Here is a 15,497-nt window from a genome sequence, read left to right as displayed (position 1 = left end):
TCTTTTTTTTTTTTGAGCAGCAGGTGTGAAGACAGTGGGGGGTTGCAAGATAATAGGTACACTAATCTCCCAGTGATGATTTATAATGCCGCTTGTCACTTATTTACAACTTGCAAAATATCTGTTTATACCTATTCTAGTTATTACTTGAGTTTTTTTTATTTCTGGTTGATTTTTTTTCTTTTATTTGGAGTCTTGAAGTGTCCCGGTTAATCTAGAGTCTGCCGTATTTTTTATTTTTGATAAAAAGAAAATAAGATTTTTTGAAGATAAGGGAATAGGGGGAGTTAAACTGCAACTTGTCTACAGCTATCTGAGTACAAAAGCACCAACCAGCACAGAATCCAAAAGGATGTTTTCTGCCACTAATTAAATATGTACCAAAATTAGATCCAGTTTAAACGAAAACACTATTGAGTTTCTTAAGAGCTCACTTTATTCGGACAGGTAGTGTGGATGCTTAGATATCCACACTACCTGTCCATATGTAAGGAAAAAACAAGTAATTACTTGTTTTTTCCTTACTTTATTTCACCTAATTTTCATCAAAATTTATTGCGAAAAATTTTTTTTTTTGGAATACTGGTATCCTGGTTTCATAAAGTAAAAATACCGAAATACCAGTATTGTGAGCCCTAATAGAAACAAACAACAAGTAACTAAATTTAAAAACCATAAAATTGTTGGATTCTTGATGCATGAAGAATCAATATTGATAATCAGATCAAGAGTGTTACTCCCTCTAGTTGCCTCCCGAACATGCTACTGTAGAAAACAATCATCCAATAAATCCACAAAAGCCTTGCTAGTGTGTTAGTAACCATTCTACAAATTCCAGTCAATATCCAGGAAATTAAAATCCCCCATAATAAGACACTAATTTACTGGCCCACTCTATTTCTCTGCACAATTGTTCATTATGCTCATCAGATTCATTAGGCCTATAACTAACACACACACACACCCCTACTCTTATTTAAAACGTGATTTCAAGTAATTACTTGTTTTTTCCTTACTACTTTATTGCATCATCAAAATTTATTGCGAAAAAATGTATTTTTTTTTTTTTTGGAAATACTGGTATCTCGGTTTCATAAAGTAAATATACTGAAATACCAGTATTGTGAGTCCTAATAGAAACATAAAACAATGAGTAACTAATTTTAAAAACCATAAAAGAATTCAAGCATTGAAAGATTTCTTTAATCTGTAATGTCTGCGTTACTGAACAGTGCTGTACTGAATCAATTTATTTAATACTCCAGCTCCATTCTGACAGAGACCCTTCTCATTTTGTTAAATCCATGAAACCAATACTTGTAGATATTAGCATTAGCAAAGGCACATGATGCAAGAAAGCAAGCTTATACAAAGGGTATAGGAAAGTTTTGCAATACAGCTTTGTTTATTTAATTTTTTCAAAGTAATTTCCTCTACATTCAATACACCTCTCCATCCTCCGAAACCAATCTTTAAACCAGTTCTGCCAAGTTTCACTAGGGAGTAAAGCACACTCGTTGTCCCAAGCCCGTAGGTCCTCATCACTGGAAAACCACCTCCCTTTTAGCTTCATTTTCACATGCGGGAACAGTGCAAAGTCGCAGGGAGCAAGGTTTGGACTGTAGGGAGGGTGCTCGAGAAGTTTCAGTCCTGTCGTGGTCAAATATTCGGTGCAGGCTTTGGCGCGGTGAGCTGGGGCATTATCGTGATGGAGGTACCAGGTGTCCATTCTTGACTTTGGCCGCAGGTTCTTCATAGATCCAATGACTTTAGGCAGGCATTGTTCAGTATACCACTTAGCTGTGACTGTCTTCTGCGTGTCCAAAACGACACGTCCCACAATTCCACTCGATTTGAAAAATACAGCTATCATTTTCTTCTTTACAGATCGGGATTTTTCTGACAATTATGGGTGTGTCGTCATCATCAAAGACCCAAACTTTGTTTTGAGCCTTGGTCGGCAGATCGTAATAGTACAGCCAAGTCTCGTCACCTGTCACGATGTTGTTCACATACCGAGATTGTCCCTTATCAAACTTTTTTAACATCTCCCGGCGCCAAGTCACACGTCGTGTCATCTGCTCTTCAGTCAGTTGATGCGGCACCCAGAGAGAACAAAGTTTCTTCACGTGCAAATGATTTGCAGAATCGAACGAATTGCTGGTGCATTTAGGCCCAAAGTATCCTCTATCTGTTGGTAGGTAACTCGCCTGTTTTTGTCAAGCATTTTCCTCGCAGCAGTAACGTTTTCCTCCATAACTGACGTTCGTGGCCTTCCCGGCCTCTCAGAATCCTCCAGAGTGAAATCTCCCCTTTGGAATTCTCTATACCACCTGAATATCGTTGTACGATGTGGACAATCATCATCTAGTGCAAGAGTCATTTCTTCTAAGCACTGGTCTATGGTTAAACCACGCACGAAATTATACCGCAAAACTGTCCTTATCTCATTTCGTGACCACGATGCCATCGCAAGCACTTTACACTCTCACTACTAATGAATAACTGAGCCCATCGACTTGGCGCGGCGGCTACTATGCACGTATGAACATGTGTCAACATGCAGCAACAAGCAGCTTCCTGTGATTCATTGTTGCGTCATATTGTAAAACTTTCCTAGAACCCTTTGTATAGCATCAGCCAAAAAAAAAAAAAAAATCTATTTCACCCATTCACTTGCTCCAAATGTTTGTTAAGTTGTACCTTGAATCTATTTAAGCTATCAACTTTTACAACAACAGATGGAAGGTTGTTCCAACAATCAACCACCCACCCGCTGGCTAAAGGCAAACTTCCACACATCTATCCTATAGCTGTCTCCCCTCAATTTGAATTTATGCCCTTAGGCAATTATTCTGAGCAAGAGGAAGAATCCCATGCTCAAACCATTCAAGGCTTTATTCACCTCAATAAGATCACCTCGCAGGTGCCTAGTCTCCAGACACTGTAATTTGCAAAACTTAAGCCTTTCTTCGTAAGAGCAACCCTTTGTTCCATTCACTAATCTTGTTGCCCTTCTCTTTACTTGTTCCAACAGCTCTACATCCTTCTTAAAATGAGGTCTCCAGACCTGTATACAGTACTCAAGGTGTGGCCAGACCATTGCCTTTTACAGGGGGATAATCACCTCCTTATCAATGCTAGAAATATTCCTGTATATCATTGACAACACACCATGAGCTACTCTTGCAGACCGTCTGCACTGCTCAGAAAACTTCATATCTGTCTGCACAATTACCCCCAGGTCTTTTTCATTCTCTACCACTGTCAGTATGGTACCACAGAGTTGATACGTTACTCTAGGATTACTGCTTCCCATATGTAGTACTTTACATTTGTCAATGTTAAATTTCATTTGCCACCTCCCAGGCCAACCTGCTCAACTTTTCTAGATCCTGTTGCAGCAGTGTACTGTCATTAGTGTCATTAACAACCCTGCCAACCTTCGTATCGTCTGCAAACTTGGACATTAAGCCTGATATACCATCATCATCAATATCCTTTATAAATAGAGAAAACAACAATGGACTCAACATTGAACCCTGAGGGACTCTACTAATAACATTAGTCCAGGAAGAGCAGTGTCCATTGATTACCACTCACTGTCTTCTCCCACTCAACCATCCTTTTATCCATAGCAGCAGTTTGCCTCCAGTGACACACTGCTCCAATTTCTGCAGCAGTCTTCCATGTGGAACAGTATCAAAGGCTTTTCTAAAATCCAAATATATTATATCAAAGTTATTCTTTGCATCCAGTTCCTTTGTGACTACATCATAGTATCCAATCAAATTAATCAGACAAAACTTCCCCTTAACAAACCCATGCTGTGTCTGAGCTATAACTGAAGTCTTGTCTAAATGATCCTGCAATCCTTCTTTAACCATTGCCTCCATTAATTTCCCTGGAATAGAAGTTAAACTAACAGGTCTGTAATGACCTGTCTTCCTTTGATCTTCCTTTGTGGATTGGGGTCAAATTTGCACATCCCTAGTCCATGGGTACCTCCCCTGAGTCCAGGGAAGCTCTCATAAATATGGCTAAGGGTTTGCTTACTTCGTTTGCCCCCTCCTCTAATATAACTGGATAGATTACATCCACCCCAGGTGTCTTTCTTGTGTTTATCTTCAACAATTTCTCCTCCACTTTACTCTCTGTTATTAAAAGATTATCTAGCTTACTGCCAGAGTTGAATACACCTCTAGAATTCCCCTCCCCGAATAATTCCTCATGTGTGAATGTTGATGCAAAATATTCATTTAGTTTCTTAGCTACCTGAGCAGGATCATCAACAGTTGAATCATCGATATCAAGTGGACCAATCTGATACATAAGTAAAGAACTCTTTGCTGTTTTTCTTTGCATCCTCTGCCAAAGATTTCTCGTAATCTGCCTTCGCCTGCCTAACCTCCTTTGTAACTTGATTACAGACCAGCTTATATCTATCATAGGCTTCTGTGTCACATGTTAATTTATATGTATCCCATGCTTTTTTCTTCTCTGTAACATGTCTAATTAGTTCATCTGACATCCATTTAGGCCTAAATCTTGAACAATATTTCTTTGTTGGTAAGAAAAGCCTAGTAGCTTCCAAGATTAATTCTTTGAATGCTTCCCATCTTGAATTTGCTGTTGGTAACATCATCAGTTGCTTCCGCCATATAGAATTTAAATACTGTCTTAGACCACCGTAGTAACCTTTACAAAAGCAAAAACCCTTCCCTTTACCCTTGATGGTAGTTATCTCTTTGAGTAAATCCCACTTCAGCACACTGTGATCACTGCCACCTAGTGGTTCCTTTATCTGTAGATTCTTGATGCATGAAGAATCACTATTGATCATCAGATCAAGAGTATTACTCCGTTAATTGCCTCCTGAACATGCTGCTGTAGAAAACAATCATCCAATAAATCCATAAAAGCCTTACTAGTGTGTGAGTGATCAACCCACAAATTCCAGTCAATATCTGGGAAATTAAAATCCTCCATTATAAGACACTCTAATTTACTGGCCAACTCTATTTCTCTGCACAATTGTTCATTATACTCATCAGATTCATTAGTCCTATAAGACACACACACACCCCCCTACTCTTATTTTTCCTTTCCCAGTGCTTATGTCACACCAAAGAGACTCAACATTGCATTTTCCCCCCAGATCAGTTGGATGCACTTCCTTAGATTTTGTGTTTCTTAACTAACATCATAACTACTCCTCCCTTCCTGTTCTGTCTATCCTTTTTGTACACATTGTATTCTGCACATTCAAGTTCTGCACTGCTTATGTCTGTGTGACACAATGTCTCTGATATCCTAACAATATCTTGCTTTGATGTCTTGACTAGCACTTCAAGCTCATTGAATTTATTTACTATACTCCTAGCATTAGTGTACATGCAATTATACATGCACCTGTTTCTACTCTTAGTTACCCTAACACAGCCCATGTATTTACTAGTTCCACTATGACTCCCAGCAGTCCTGGAAATTCCCATTGCCTTGCTTTACAGGCTATTGCTCGATAGCATTTCAATAGAAGTAGTGCAAGAATCCCTTTTACCTCTGCCAGCGGCTACTGTTAATCTATTAGTCCGTGTATCCCCCCCAAGCTAGCAGTTTTCCGATACAAAATATAACCCACCTAACTCTGCCTCAATAGCATCAGCAAATATTCTTGCACCCTTTCTATTTAAGTGTATCCCATCCCTGTAGAAGCAGTCTCTCCTGTTAAAAAGCACAGACCAGGCTGAGAAAAATTCTATCCATTGAGCCTTGCACAAAATCTCTCCAGGGCAGAATTGATCAACAAGGCTCTCATCATATACCCCCTCCTGTTGTGTCTGAGCAGAATTGCAGACACTTTCAAATTCAAAACTTAATTAACGGCTTTTTTTCAGCATTGTCTTGTAATTGTTAAGTAATTCTGCCGGTCTCCTACTCTTAATATCATTTTTTCCAATGCATACAACAATAGCATTAGCATTAGCATTAGTAGAGGCATTTGATGCAAGAAAGCAAGCTTATGCAGCATCAGCCAAAAAAAAAAAAAAAAAGTAACATAAATAAATAAAAATAACCACTTCCTCTTCACCCCTCTGTTCGTTCGAAATACCTGTCCAGCTGAGCCTTAAACTTATTTAGGCTATCAACTTCCACGACAAGGGATGGAAGTCTGTTCTACCTACCAACCACCCGCTGGCTAAAGGCAAATTTCCGCACGTCTATCCTACATCTGTCTTTCCTCAATTTGAATTTATGCCCTCTCAGGTGATTATTCTGAGCTAGAGGAAGAATCCCATCAGCATTGAGCATGCTTAAACCATTCAAGGCCTTATACACCTCTATCAGATCACCTCGCTGGTGCCTAGTCTCCAGACACTGTAATTTGCAAAACTTAAGCCTTTCTTCGTAAGAGCACCCCTTTGTTCCATTCAGTAATCTTGTTGCCCTTCTCTGTACTCGCTCCAGCAGCTCCACATCCTTCCCGAAATGAGGCCTCCAGACCTGTATACAGTACTCTAGGTGTGGCCTGACCATTGCCTTATACAATGGAATAATCACCTCCTTATCCCTGCTGGAAAAATTCCTGTATATCATTGACAATACTCCATGAGCTACCCTTGCAGCCCGTCTGCACTGTTCAGAGAACTTCATATCTGCCTGCACAATCACCCCCAAGTCCCTTTCATTCTCTACCACTGTCAGTGTAGTACCACAGAGTTGATACGTTGCTCTGGGGTTGCTGTTTCCCATGTGTAGTACTTTACATTTGTCAATGTTAAACTTCATTTGCCACCTCTCAGCCCATCTGCTCAACCTTTCCAGATCCTGTTGCAGCAGCATAGTGTCAGTAGTGTCCTTGACAACCCTGCCAACCTTTGTATCATCTGCAAACTTGGACATTAAGCTTGATATACCATCATCAATATCATTTATAAATACAGAAAACAACAATGGACCCAACACTGAGCCTTGAGGGACCCCACTAATAACATTAGTCCACGATGAGCAGTGTCCATTGATTACCACTCTCTGTCTTCTCCCCCTCAACCACCCCTTTATCCATAGCAGCAATTTGCCTCCAATGTCACACTGCTCCAATTTGTGTAGCAGTCTTCCATGTGCAACAGTATCAAAAGCCTTTCTAAGATCCAAGTATATAATATCAAAGTTATTCCCTGCATCCAGTTCTTTTGTGACTGCATCATAGTATCCAATCAAGTTGGTCAGGCAAGACTTCCCCTTAACAAAACCATGCTGTGTCTGAGCTATAACTGAAGTCTTGTCTAAATGATCCTGCAGTGCTTCTTTAACCAGTGCCTCCATTAATTTTCCTGGAACAGAAGTTAAGCTCACAGGTCTATAATTACTTGTGTCAGCCTTTGATCCTCCTTTGTGAATTGGGGTCACATTTGCACATTTCCAGTCTATGGGTACCTCCCCTGAGTCCAAGGAAGCTCTCATAATTATGGCTAAGGGTTTGCTTACTTCCTTTGCTGCCTCCTTTAATATAACTGGATAGATCCCATCCACCCCGGGTGCCTTTCTTGTGTTTATCTTCAACAGTTTCTCCTCCACTTTACTCCCAGTTATTTCAAGATTCTGTGGCTTACTGCTAGAGTTGAATACACCTCTGGCATTCCCTTTGCTGAATAACTCCTCATGTGTGAATGTCGATGCAAAATATTCATTTAGTTTGTTAGCTACCTGAGCAGGATCATCAACAGTTGACCCATCAATATCAAGTGGACCAATCTGATTCATCCCCTTCCTTCTAGAGTTTACATAAGTAAAGAACTCTTTGCTGTTTTTCTTTGCATCCCTTGCCAAGGATTTCTCGTAATCTGCCTTCGCCTGCCTAACCTCCTTTGTAACTTGGTTGCATATCAACTTGTATCTATCATAGGCTTCTGTGTCATGTGTTAATTTGTAAGTATCCCATGCATTTTTCTTCTCTGCCATATCCATATGCCTCATTAGTTCATCTGACATCCATTTTGGCCTAAACCTTGAACAATATTTCTTAGTTGGTATGTAAAGCCTAGTAGCTTCCAAGATAAGTTCTTTGAATGCTTCCCATTTTGAATTTGCTGTTGGTAACATCATCAGTTGGTCCCTCTGTATAGAATTTAAATACTGTCTCAGTCCATCGTAGTCGCCTTTACGGAAGCAATAACCCTTCCCTTTACCCCTAATGGTAGTTACCTCTTTGAGTAAATCCCACTTCAGCACACTGTGATCACTGCCACCTAATGGTTCATTTATCTGCAGATTCTTAATGCATGAAGAATCACTGCTAATAATCAAATCAAGAGTATTACTCCCTCTAGTTGCCTCCCGAACATGCTGATGTAGAAAACAATCATCCAATAAATCCACAAAAGCTCTGCTAGTGCGTGAGTAACCAGCCCCCAAATTCCAGTCAATATCTGGGAAATTAAAATCTCCCATTATAAGACTCTCTGATTTACTGGCCCACTCTATTTCCTTGTACAGTTCCTTATTATACTCATCAGAGTCATTAGGCCTATAGTACACTCCTACTCTCAATTTTGATCTCCCAATGCTTATGTCACACCAAACTGACTCAACACTGCACTGTCCAGCGATGTCGACTGGCTTCACTTCCTTGGTTTTTATGTGTTTCTTAACTAATAGCATAACCCCTCCCCCCTTCCTATCCTGTCTATCCTTTCTGTAGACGTTGTCCCCAAATTGCAGTTCTGCATCCCTTATATCTGTGTGACACCACGTCTCTGATATCCCAACAATATCTGCCTTTGATGTTTTGAGCAATACCTCAAATTCATCAAATTTATTTACTAAACTCCTAGCATTAGTGTACACGCAAGTATACCTGCACCTGTTTCTATTCTTAGCTACCCTAACACAACCCATGTGTTTACTTGTACCGCAATGGCTCCCAGCAGTCTCTGAAATACCATGCATCTTGTTTTTCAGGCTTCTGCTCATTCTAATAGAAGCAGTGCAAGAATCTCTTTCACCTCTGCCAGTGGCTACTGTCAATCTATTGGTCTTTGTCTCCCCCAAGCTAGCAGTTTTCCGACCCACCTAACACTGCCTCGATAGCATCAGCAAATATTCTTGCACCCTTTCTATTTAAGTGTATCCCATCCCTGTAGAAGCAATCTCTCCTGTTAACAAGTACAGTCCAGGCTGAAAAAAATTCTACCCCTTGAGCCTTGCACAATCTTTCCAGGGCCGAATTGATCGACAAGGCTCTCATCATATACTCCCTCCTATCGTGTCTGGGCAGAATTGCAGACACTTTCAAAGTCAACCCTAATTCTCGGCTTTTGTTCAACAGTGACCTGTACTTGTTAAGTAATTCTGCCCGGTCTCCTACTCTTAATATTATTAGTGCCAACGTGTACAACTATATCACCTTTTGTGCCCTTAAAAGATGATATTCGCTCTACAACGTCATCAACCTTTGCCCTTTGTGCCCTTAAAAGATGATATCTGCCCTAAAACATCATCAACCTTTGCCCCTGGCTGACGTACCGTGGTCTTGTTCCATCTATCCTTTTTGCACAATATGTTCCCCGTTTCCCTGACAATAGTCACCTACAACAACTAGTTCCTCTGGGACCGGCGCATTTTGCCTTGGCGGTTGCTGCTTTGTTGTGTGATGTTCAAGTGCAAGCCCTGACATTGATGTGGGCAGCTGAGAGTTTGATGGGCCCCTCAATTTAAATCCTTTGAGGACATCCACCCTGTCCTTCAAGCTCTCATATAAGCCCATAACAATGCCGAGTTGGCACCTGATTTCCTCACACTCCTTACATCGTGCGAACACAGACATTCCCCTTGGCAGTACCATGTCCTGTTCCTGATTCCCGTGGCTCAGGGGAGAACCGCCCCCCCCTCAGTTCTCCCCTGAGCCACAGCACTTCCACTAGTTTGAGCCTTTTGGCTGCTCTGGTCTGAGTCATGATTTCTATTCAGGTTTAATAAAATTCCAATACAAAATATAACCCTAAACCTATATCCAAATGCAGTTATAACACTATATATGTGTATTTCGGTATCGAATATTATCTCCGAGTTACATTATATGACTTTCTTATCCCCTGTCAACATCATAAATTAATACATAATATGTAATTTATGATGTTACGTTTGTAATAACTAGTCGCTATATTTATTTAGTTAAAAAAGTACAATTCAGTTGACAGTGAAATTTAATAAGATTAATAAATTTTACTGATTAATTGATATTACTATGCTTGCTATCTAGTTTTCCGTTAAACCTTACACTAGTACACGTATTGTATAACAATGGGGGCAAGTTACGAACATTTAATCTAGGAACAGGGGATAATAAAGTCATATAACGTAACTCGGAGATAATATTCGATAATAAACCTCGGAGCTTGACTAGGTCTATAAGCTACTTACAGAAAATAATTTAATCTAACAATTAAGTCAATAAAGCAGCTAAGTATAATTAAAAACTTTTCGTTTGCGGGAGCTGCAAAACCTGTCCATGTGGATTTGATACCCTTACCGATACTAAGTAATAAACTACAAAATATCTATTTAAATTCAATTTAAACTAAAGTATTGTTACTAGGAATATAAAGCAACTCTAAAAAATAAATTAATATGCCATTTTAAGTCAATAAAAAAGAGCAAAAACTTCTCTATTTGCTGGAGCCGTAAAAAACCTTAGAGTCTAATGCTAACAGATTTCTCAATATTGTATTTATATAAGAGAAGAGGAGAATTAAAAGACAATGATTATATTCAGAGGGACATGAAACCCAAAAGGCTGTAATTAACAAACTAGAACAAATGTCTAGTTTGTTAATTACTGTAGACCCTCGATTTAACGCACTGATTGGGAGGGGGATGTTTGCTATTGCCGAATGTCTGTTGAATCGAATGTATTTTAAAAACATATATTAATAACGAACTTACAATGCATAGGATGTATTAAAATATTATTATAATGTATAAGTATGAATAAAATATTATTATAATGTATAAGTATGAATAAAATATTATTATAATGTATATTGAATAATTTATACACGCCACTAAAACATCTGTTAAAAATATAAAAATAAATTTTACGACAGGAACCAAACTTTTTTTAATTAAATACATCAAAAACTATACAATGTACCTAATGGAGTGTTTCCACCACTTTTTTTTTTTTTTTTTTTTTCTTCTTAAAGTTCACACAAAATTGTTTTCAATGTGAACATTAGTTTTTTCATTTAAACTCCATTGAATAAAAAACATACAGAAACGTTTAAAAAAATACATAATATTCAATATTAATATTAACTTAATTGAAAGAATCATATTTTTCAGAGTCAAAAACAACTGTCATATGGAGGGGGAGATGTTAATTCCTTGCTGGTAGAGGGTTCTGGCGAAACAGATCCAGTTGATGAAATGGTCTTGAAGAAATCATTAAGCTTCAGTTGCCCTAGACCTCGGGGCTGCTTCCTTATTACTGTAGATCAAAATTCTCTAAAATGTTCATAATAAGTAAGCACATCAGGGTCTGATGATGATTCAATATAATGTATGATGTCATCCATATGAGGTGCAACTGATTCTTCATCTTTGTCATCATTGTCGTCCTCTTGTTCTCCATGAAGAACATTTTCTGCAAACTCTCCTTCAGAAAAAATTTGATAGCTCGGATCACCTTCATCATTTTTCGAGCCACTGTTCCACGTCATTCTCAGTTGCATTTTTGTTGCTGGCCCTCAGAAGAGTGTCCCGAATTAGACGCCTCTACTCCCTCCAAGTCCATTTCAGGTTCTATGTCATACAACAACTTCTTCCAAGTATTAGCCAAAGTAGTAATCTTCATAATCTTTCCACGCAGCTGCTAAGTTGAAGATAGCAGATCTGATGTTGTATGCATATAAATTTTGCAGTGTCCTAGTGCCTCTTGTATTCTGTGTCTTCTGTTTCTTCCAAAACAACCATCACCTCTTCCAAAATCTTCTTCTTATATACAACCTCTTACATGCAGCGATTATATCCTGATCCATTGGCTGTATCAGTGAAGTAGTGTTAGGGAGCAGAAAAACACATTTAATTCCCCATCCCTGCTAACTAACCTCTCAGCACTAAGGTGAGCAGGTGCATTATCTATCAGTAAAACAGCCTTTATTTCATTAGAGGGAATTTTTCAGCACACCTGTCTGATAGCGCCACACATCAAACAGATGTGTGATGCTATCAGATGTAAATAAGTTTTAAATTTTTCCTTTAAGACAGAAATTTTTTTCTCTGTTAAATTGATATTATCTCCGCGGAGGGAATTTTTCAGCACACCTGTCTGATAGCGCCACACATCAAACAGATGTGTGATGCTATCAGATGTAAATAAGTTTTAAATTTTTCCTTTAAGACAGAAATTTTTTTCTCTGTTAAATTGAAGACCTACTGTATTATAGCAATGGAGAATAAAAAAAAAAAAAACCCTTTTTCAAATAACCATATTAAGAATAGAAAGGGAAATGTTTGAGCTTACAAAATGTTTCTTGTTGAGTGGAGAGGGCTGTCCTGTATAGTTCCAAATATAGAGAAAAAATAGCAAGTTTCATCTTTTTGTTTCCATTGAAGTGAACTATAAGTTTTAAGCAGTATGCATTTAAAAAAAAAGAATTGAAAGTTATCTTTTATGTTTGTCTATTTAAGAATGTAGGTGATTCTGAGATGTGATGATGAGGATGAAATCCTGAAATTCAGTTAAATATCAAACAGCTGGTAGGAGCAGTTTTTCTCGTAGACCTATGTGTTATTCTGTATTTACATACCATCAGAACACGTTTTCTGCTGGAAAATTTTGCCTAAAATTCCCCTGAACCTTGGTCTGAAAGTAGAGATGTAATGCGTTTTTGTAGATCAGATTGCATATTGTTGTTATATCCAAATACTGCCTTACATATCTCACTAGAATTTGTCCTTTATTCCCAAAGTAAAGAAAAGATCAATATAACTGTACTACTTCCTTCTAGAAAGAAACCTCATTTTTTGAAAAGAGCTACTGGGATTTGCCATGGAACTTTGCCCTACTTTCAATGTATAAGAGAACAAACTCCCACTGTTTTCACACAGCTTCTTCACTCTGTGATCTACATTGTATATGTCAACAGCGATAGTCATCATGATGCTCAATTCTAAGACAGTCATCATGATGCTCAATTCTAAGACCTTATCCTTGCTTGAGCAGTCACTAAGGAAAGAAGAATGTTTACTAACTTGCACATTTGGGAGAACAATAGAGGAAACAGATGAATTTGGCAGAATTGGGTAGAGCAGTTTTAAGCTCAAGATGATTCCTAATGAAGAAGACCTTGAGAAGGAATATCAAGGTGGAAATATGCACAAAAATTACCTTTAAAGCAAAAGGAACCATAGAGAAAATAGTCGGGTTAAGTGAGATGTGAGGGTTAGCTGACACTCAGTAACTGAGATTGTGTCTTACACTTGGCAGATTTTAGGTGGAAATTAACAACCTTGAGATTGGAAATGTGACTATTATATGTATATATATTCACAAAATGAATTAGAAAGTTTTTGGAGGTTTATACACATTACTGATAAGTTTTTTAGTTTGATTATTCATAATGCATCGATGTAGATGAGTTATTACCAAATAAAAATAATTATTTTTAATACAGTTGCTACTTTCACCTTTTTTCTTTTTTTTTTTTTTTTTAACTCAGTGCTTAAGATTGCAGTGCTCACAAATTTTTCTTAATGGGAGATACACTGTAATTGCTGTAGTGTCAATATTGCTTTCATAACATCATAACATTGCATAATCATTCTGTAATAGTGAATGGTGTTATTCAACAAGATGAGCTTAACTATATTAAAGTCAAAAATCCAACCAAAGTCTCAGCATTACCAATTTTATGCTGTATATGTATAATATAATATATGTTTGTTGTATATTATCCTTTATATTTCCCAATGTGACTCTTTGTTGTGCGTTTATGTTCCTTTGCATATGCATGTTCTCTGTAAGACATGGGTTTTATTATTTTTAGAAATATTGCTATCGTAATCTTTATTCCTTATAGTATACTATTAAAATTATTTTTTCTAATATTTTCCACTTTTTGTGAATAACTTTTAAATTGTATTCAAATTGCATTTAGTTTATTTCACTGCTGCACTTTACTACAAATGATTGCAAAGTTTGGAATGTAATTTATAGTTTGTATAATTTTTGCTCAGAAACTTCACCTTCCCCCCAAAATTTAGAAGCTGACACACCAGACCATGACTTGGAACCTCCAAGATTTTCACGCAGGGCTCTAGAACGCCTTTTGAATGATTGGAATGCTGTGAAATCAATGATAATGTCTGGATGGCGGGGTGATGATGGAAGTTCTTCAACTAGCCAACTTTATGAAGATCAGGCTTATCTTAACACACAAAGTGGTACAGCATTATTGGATAAATTTACACACTGCCTTTTGGTCAAGTGTAGCATGGAGGTATGTTTCATAAAGTATTAATTAATTTGATGTAATCTTTTTATATCATTACCTTGATTTCTGTAGTCACTACTGTTCTTCTCTTTTTGTTCATATTCGTAATTATGAATTCCTATTAATTTGTTAAATATTACTTTAACAAAAATTGTATTTTGATTAGTTATAGTCTCCCTGTGGTATACTAATGTAATTCTAGGAGGAGCAGTTTTCTTAATTTAGTGAATCACCTGGCAATGCTATAGTATAGTATCACTACAGACAAGAACTCATCTTGTTACTGAAGTGATCTTTTGTGATGGTGTTATTGCAAAGACAGCTATCACTGGAGAAGTTGTAAGACTATACCACAAAATGGTTGACTCCATTACATACGTGCTTCCAATTCGGAAACATAAAAATACCAACATAGGTTTTAAGTCCCTTATTATCTTCAAATAAAATGTTATTGTGTGAATAGGGTACATGATACAAACCACTCATTTGGGAATATAGAGGATACATTTCAGGAGATAGGAAATGTTTCCAAGTTTTTATTTACCAACTGTAAAATGTACACACTGCAGTCAGTCATGGAGGATTTAGCCTTTTGCTCAGTGAGTTGTCACAAAGTCTACAGATCATTCTTTAGAGATGCTACCTTCACAGGCATTGTATATCTAGATGTGTTACATCCAGATATAGATTGTTACAACTGCACTATGACAAGATAACTTGATTTTCCAACAAGATGGAGCACTACTGCATTACTACTAAGAAGTTCATGCCCACCAGAACACAGTCGTTCCTCGAAACTAGAGATTGGAAGAGTGCTAATTGGTGGCTCCAATGATTGGATGCGTTGCAGATGGTATGAACTCATTTGGTTTGTTGACAGTATCCTCCATACAGTGGATTGGGAAATACCCAATCGTTGACCTATCGCTCGAGTACTCGTACTCAGATTGCCTTCTGCAAGACGTAGGATATTCTCCTCATTGTCTGGCGTCCTCGTCGTTC

General features: G+C 37.8%; 1 protein-coding gene across 2 annotated transcripts in view; it reads left to right on the top strand.

The window, feature by feature from the left end:
* The window catches only part of hyd (E3 ubiquitin-protein ligase hyd), a 670,489-nt gene that overhangs the window by 370,278 nt on the left and 284,714 nt on the right, over positions 1-15,497 (top strand). Inside the window, exon 26 of one of the 2 annotated variants that reach the window (XM_090375987.1) lies at positions 14,266-14,501. In XM_090375987.1, coding sequence (XP_090232113.1) covers positions 14,266-14,501 — 236 coding nt within the window. Of the gene's footprint in view, positions 1-14,238; positions 14,502-15,497 lie in introns of both variants that reach the window. The other variant, XM_090375986.1, reaches the window with a different exon arrangement.

Source organism: Mastigoproctus giganteus, chromosome 6 (assembly GCF_048544385.1).
Source record: "Mastigoproctus giganteus isolate SK-2022 chromosome 6, ASM4854438v1, whole genome shotgun sequence".
Classification (NCBI taxonomy): domain Eukaryota; kingdom Metazoa; phylum Arthropoda; class Arachnida; order Uropygi; family Thelyphonidae; genus Mastigoproctus; species Mastigoproctus giganteus.
This window is presented reverse-complemented; position numbering and strand designations above follow the sequence as displayed.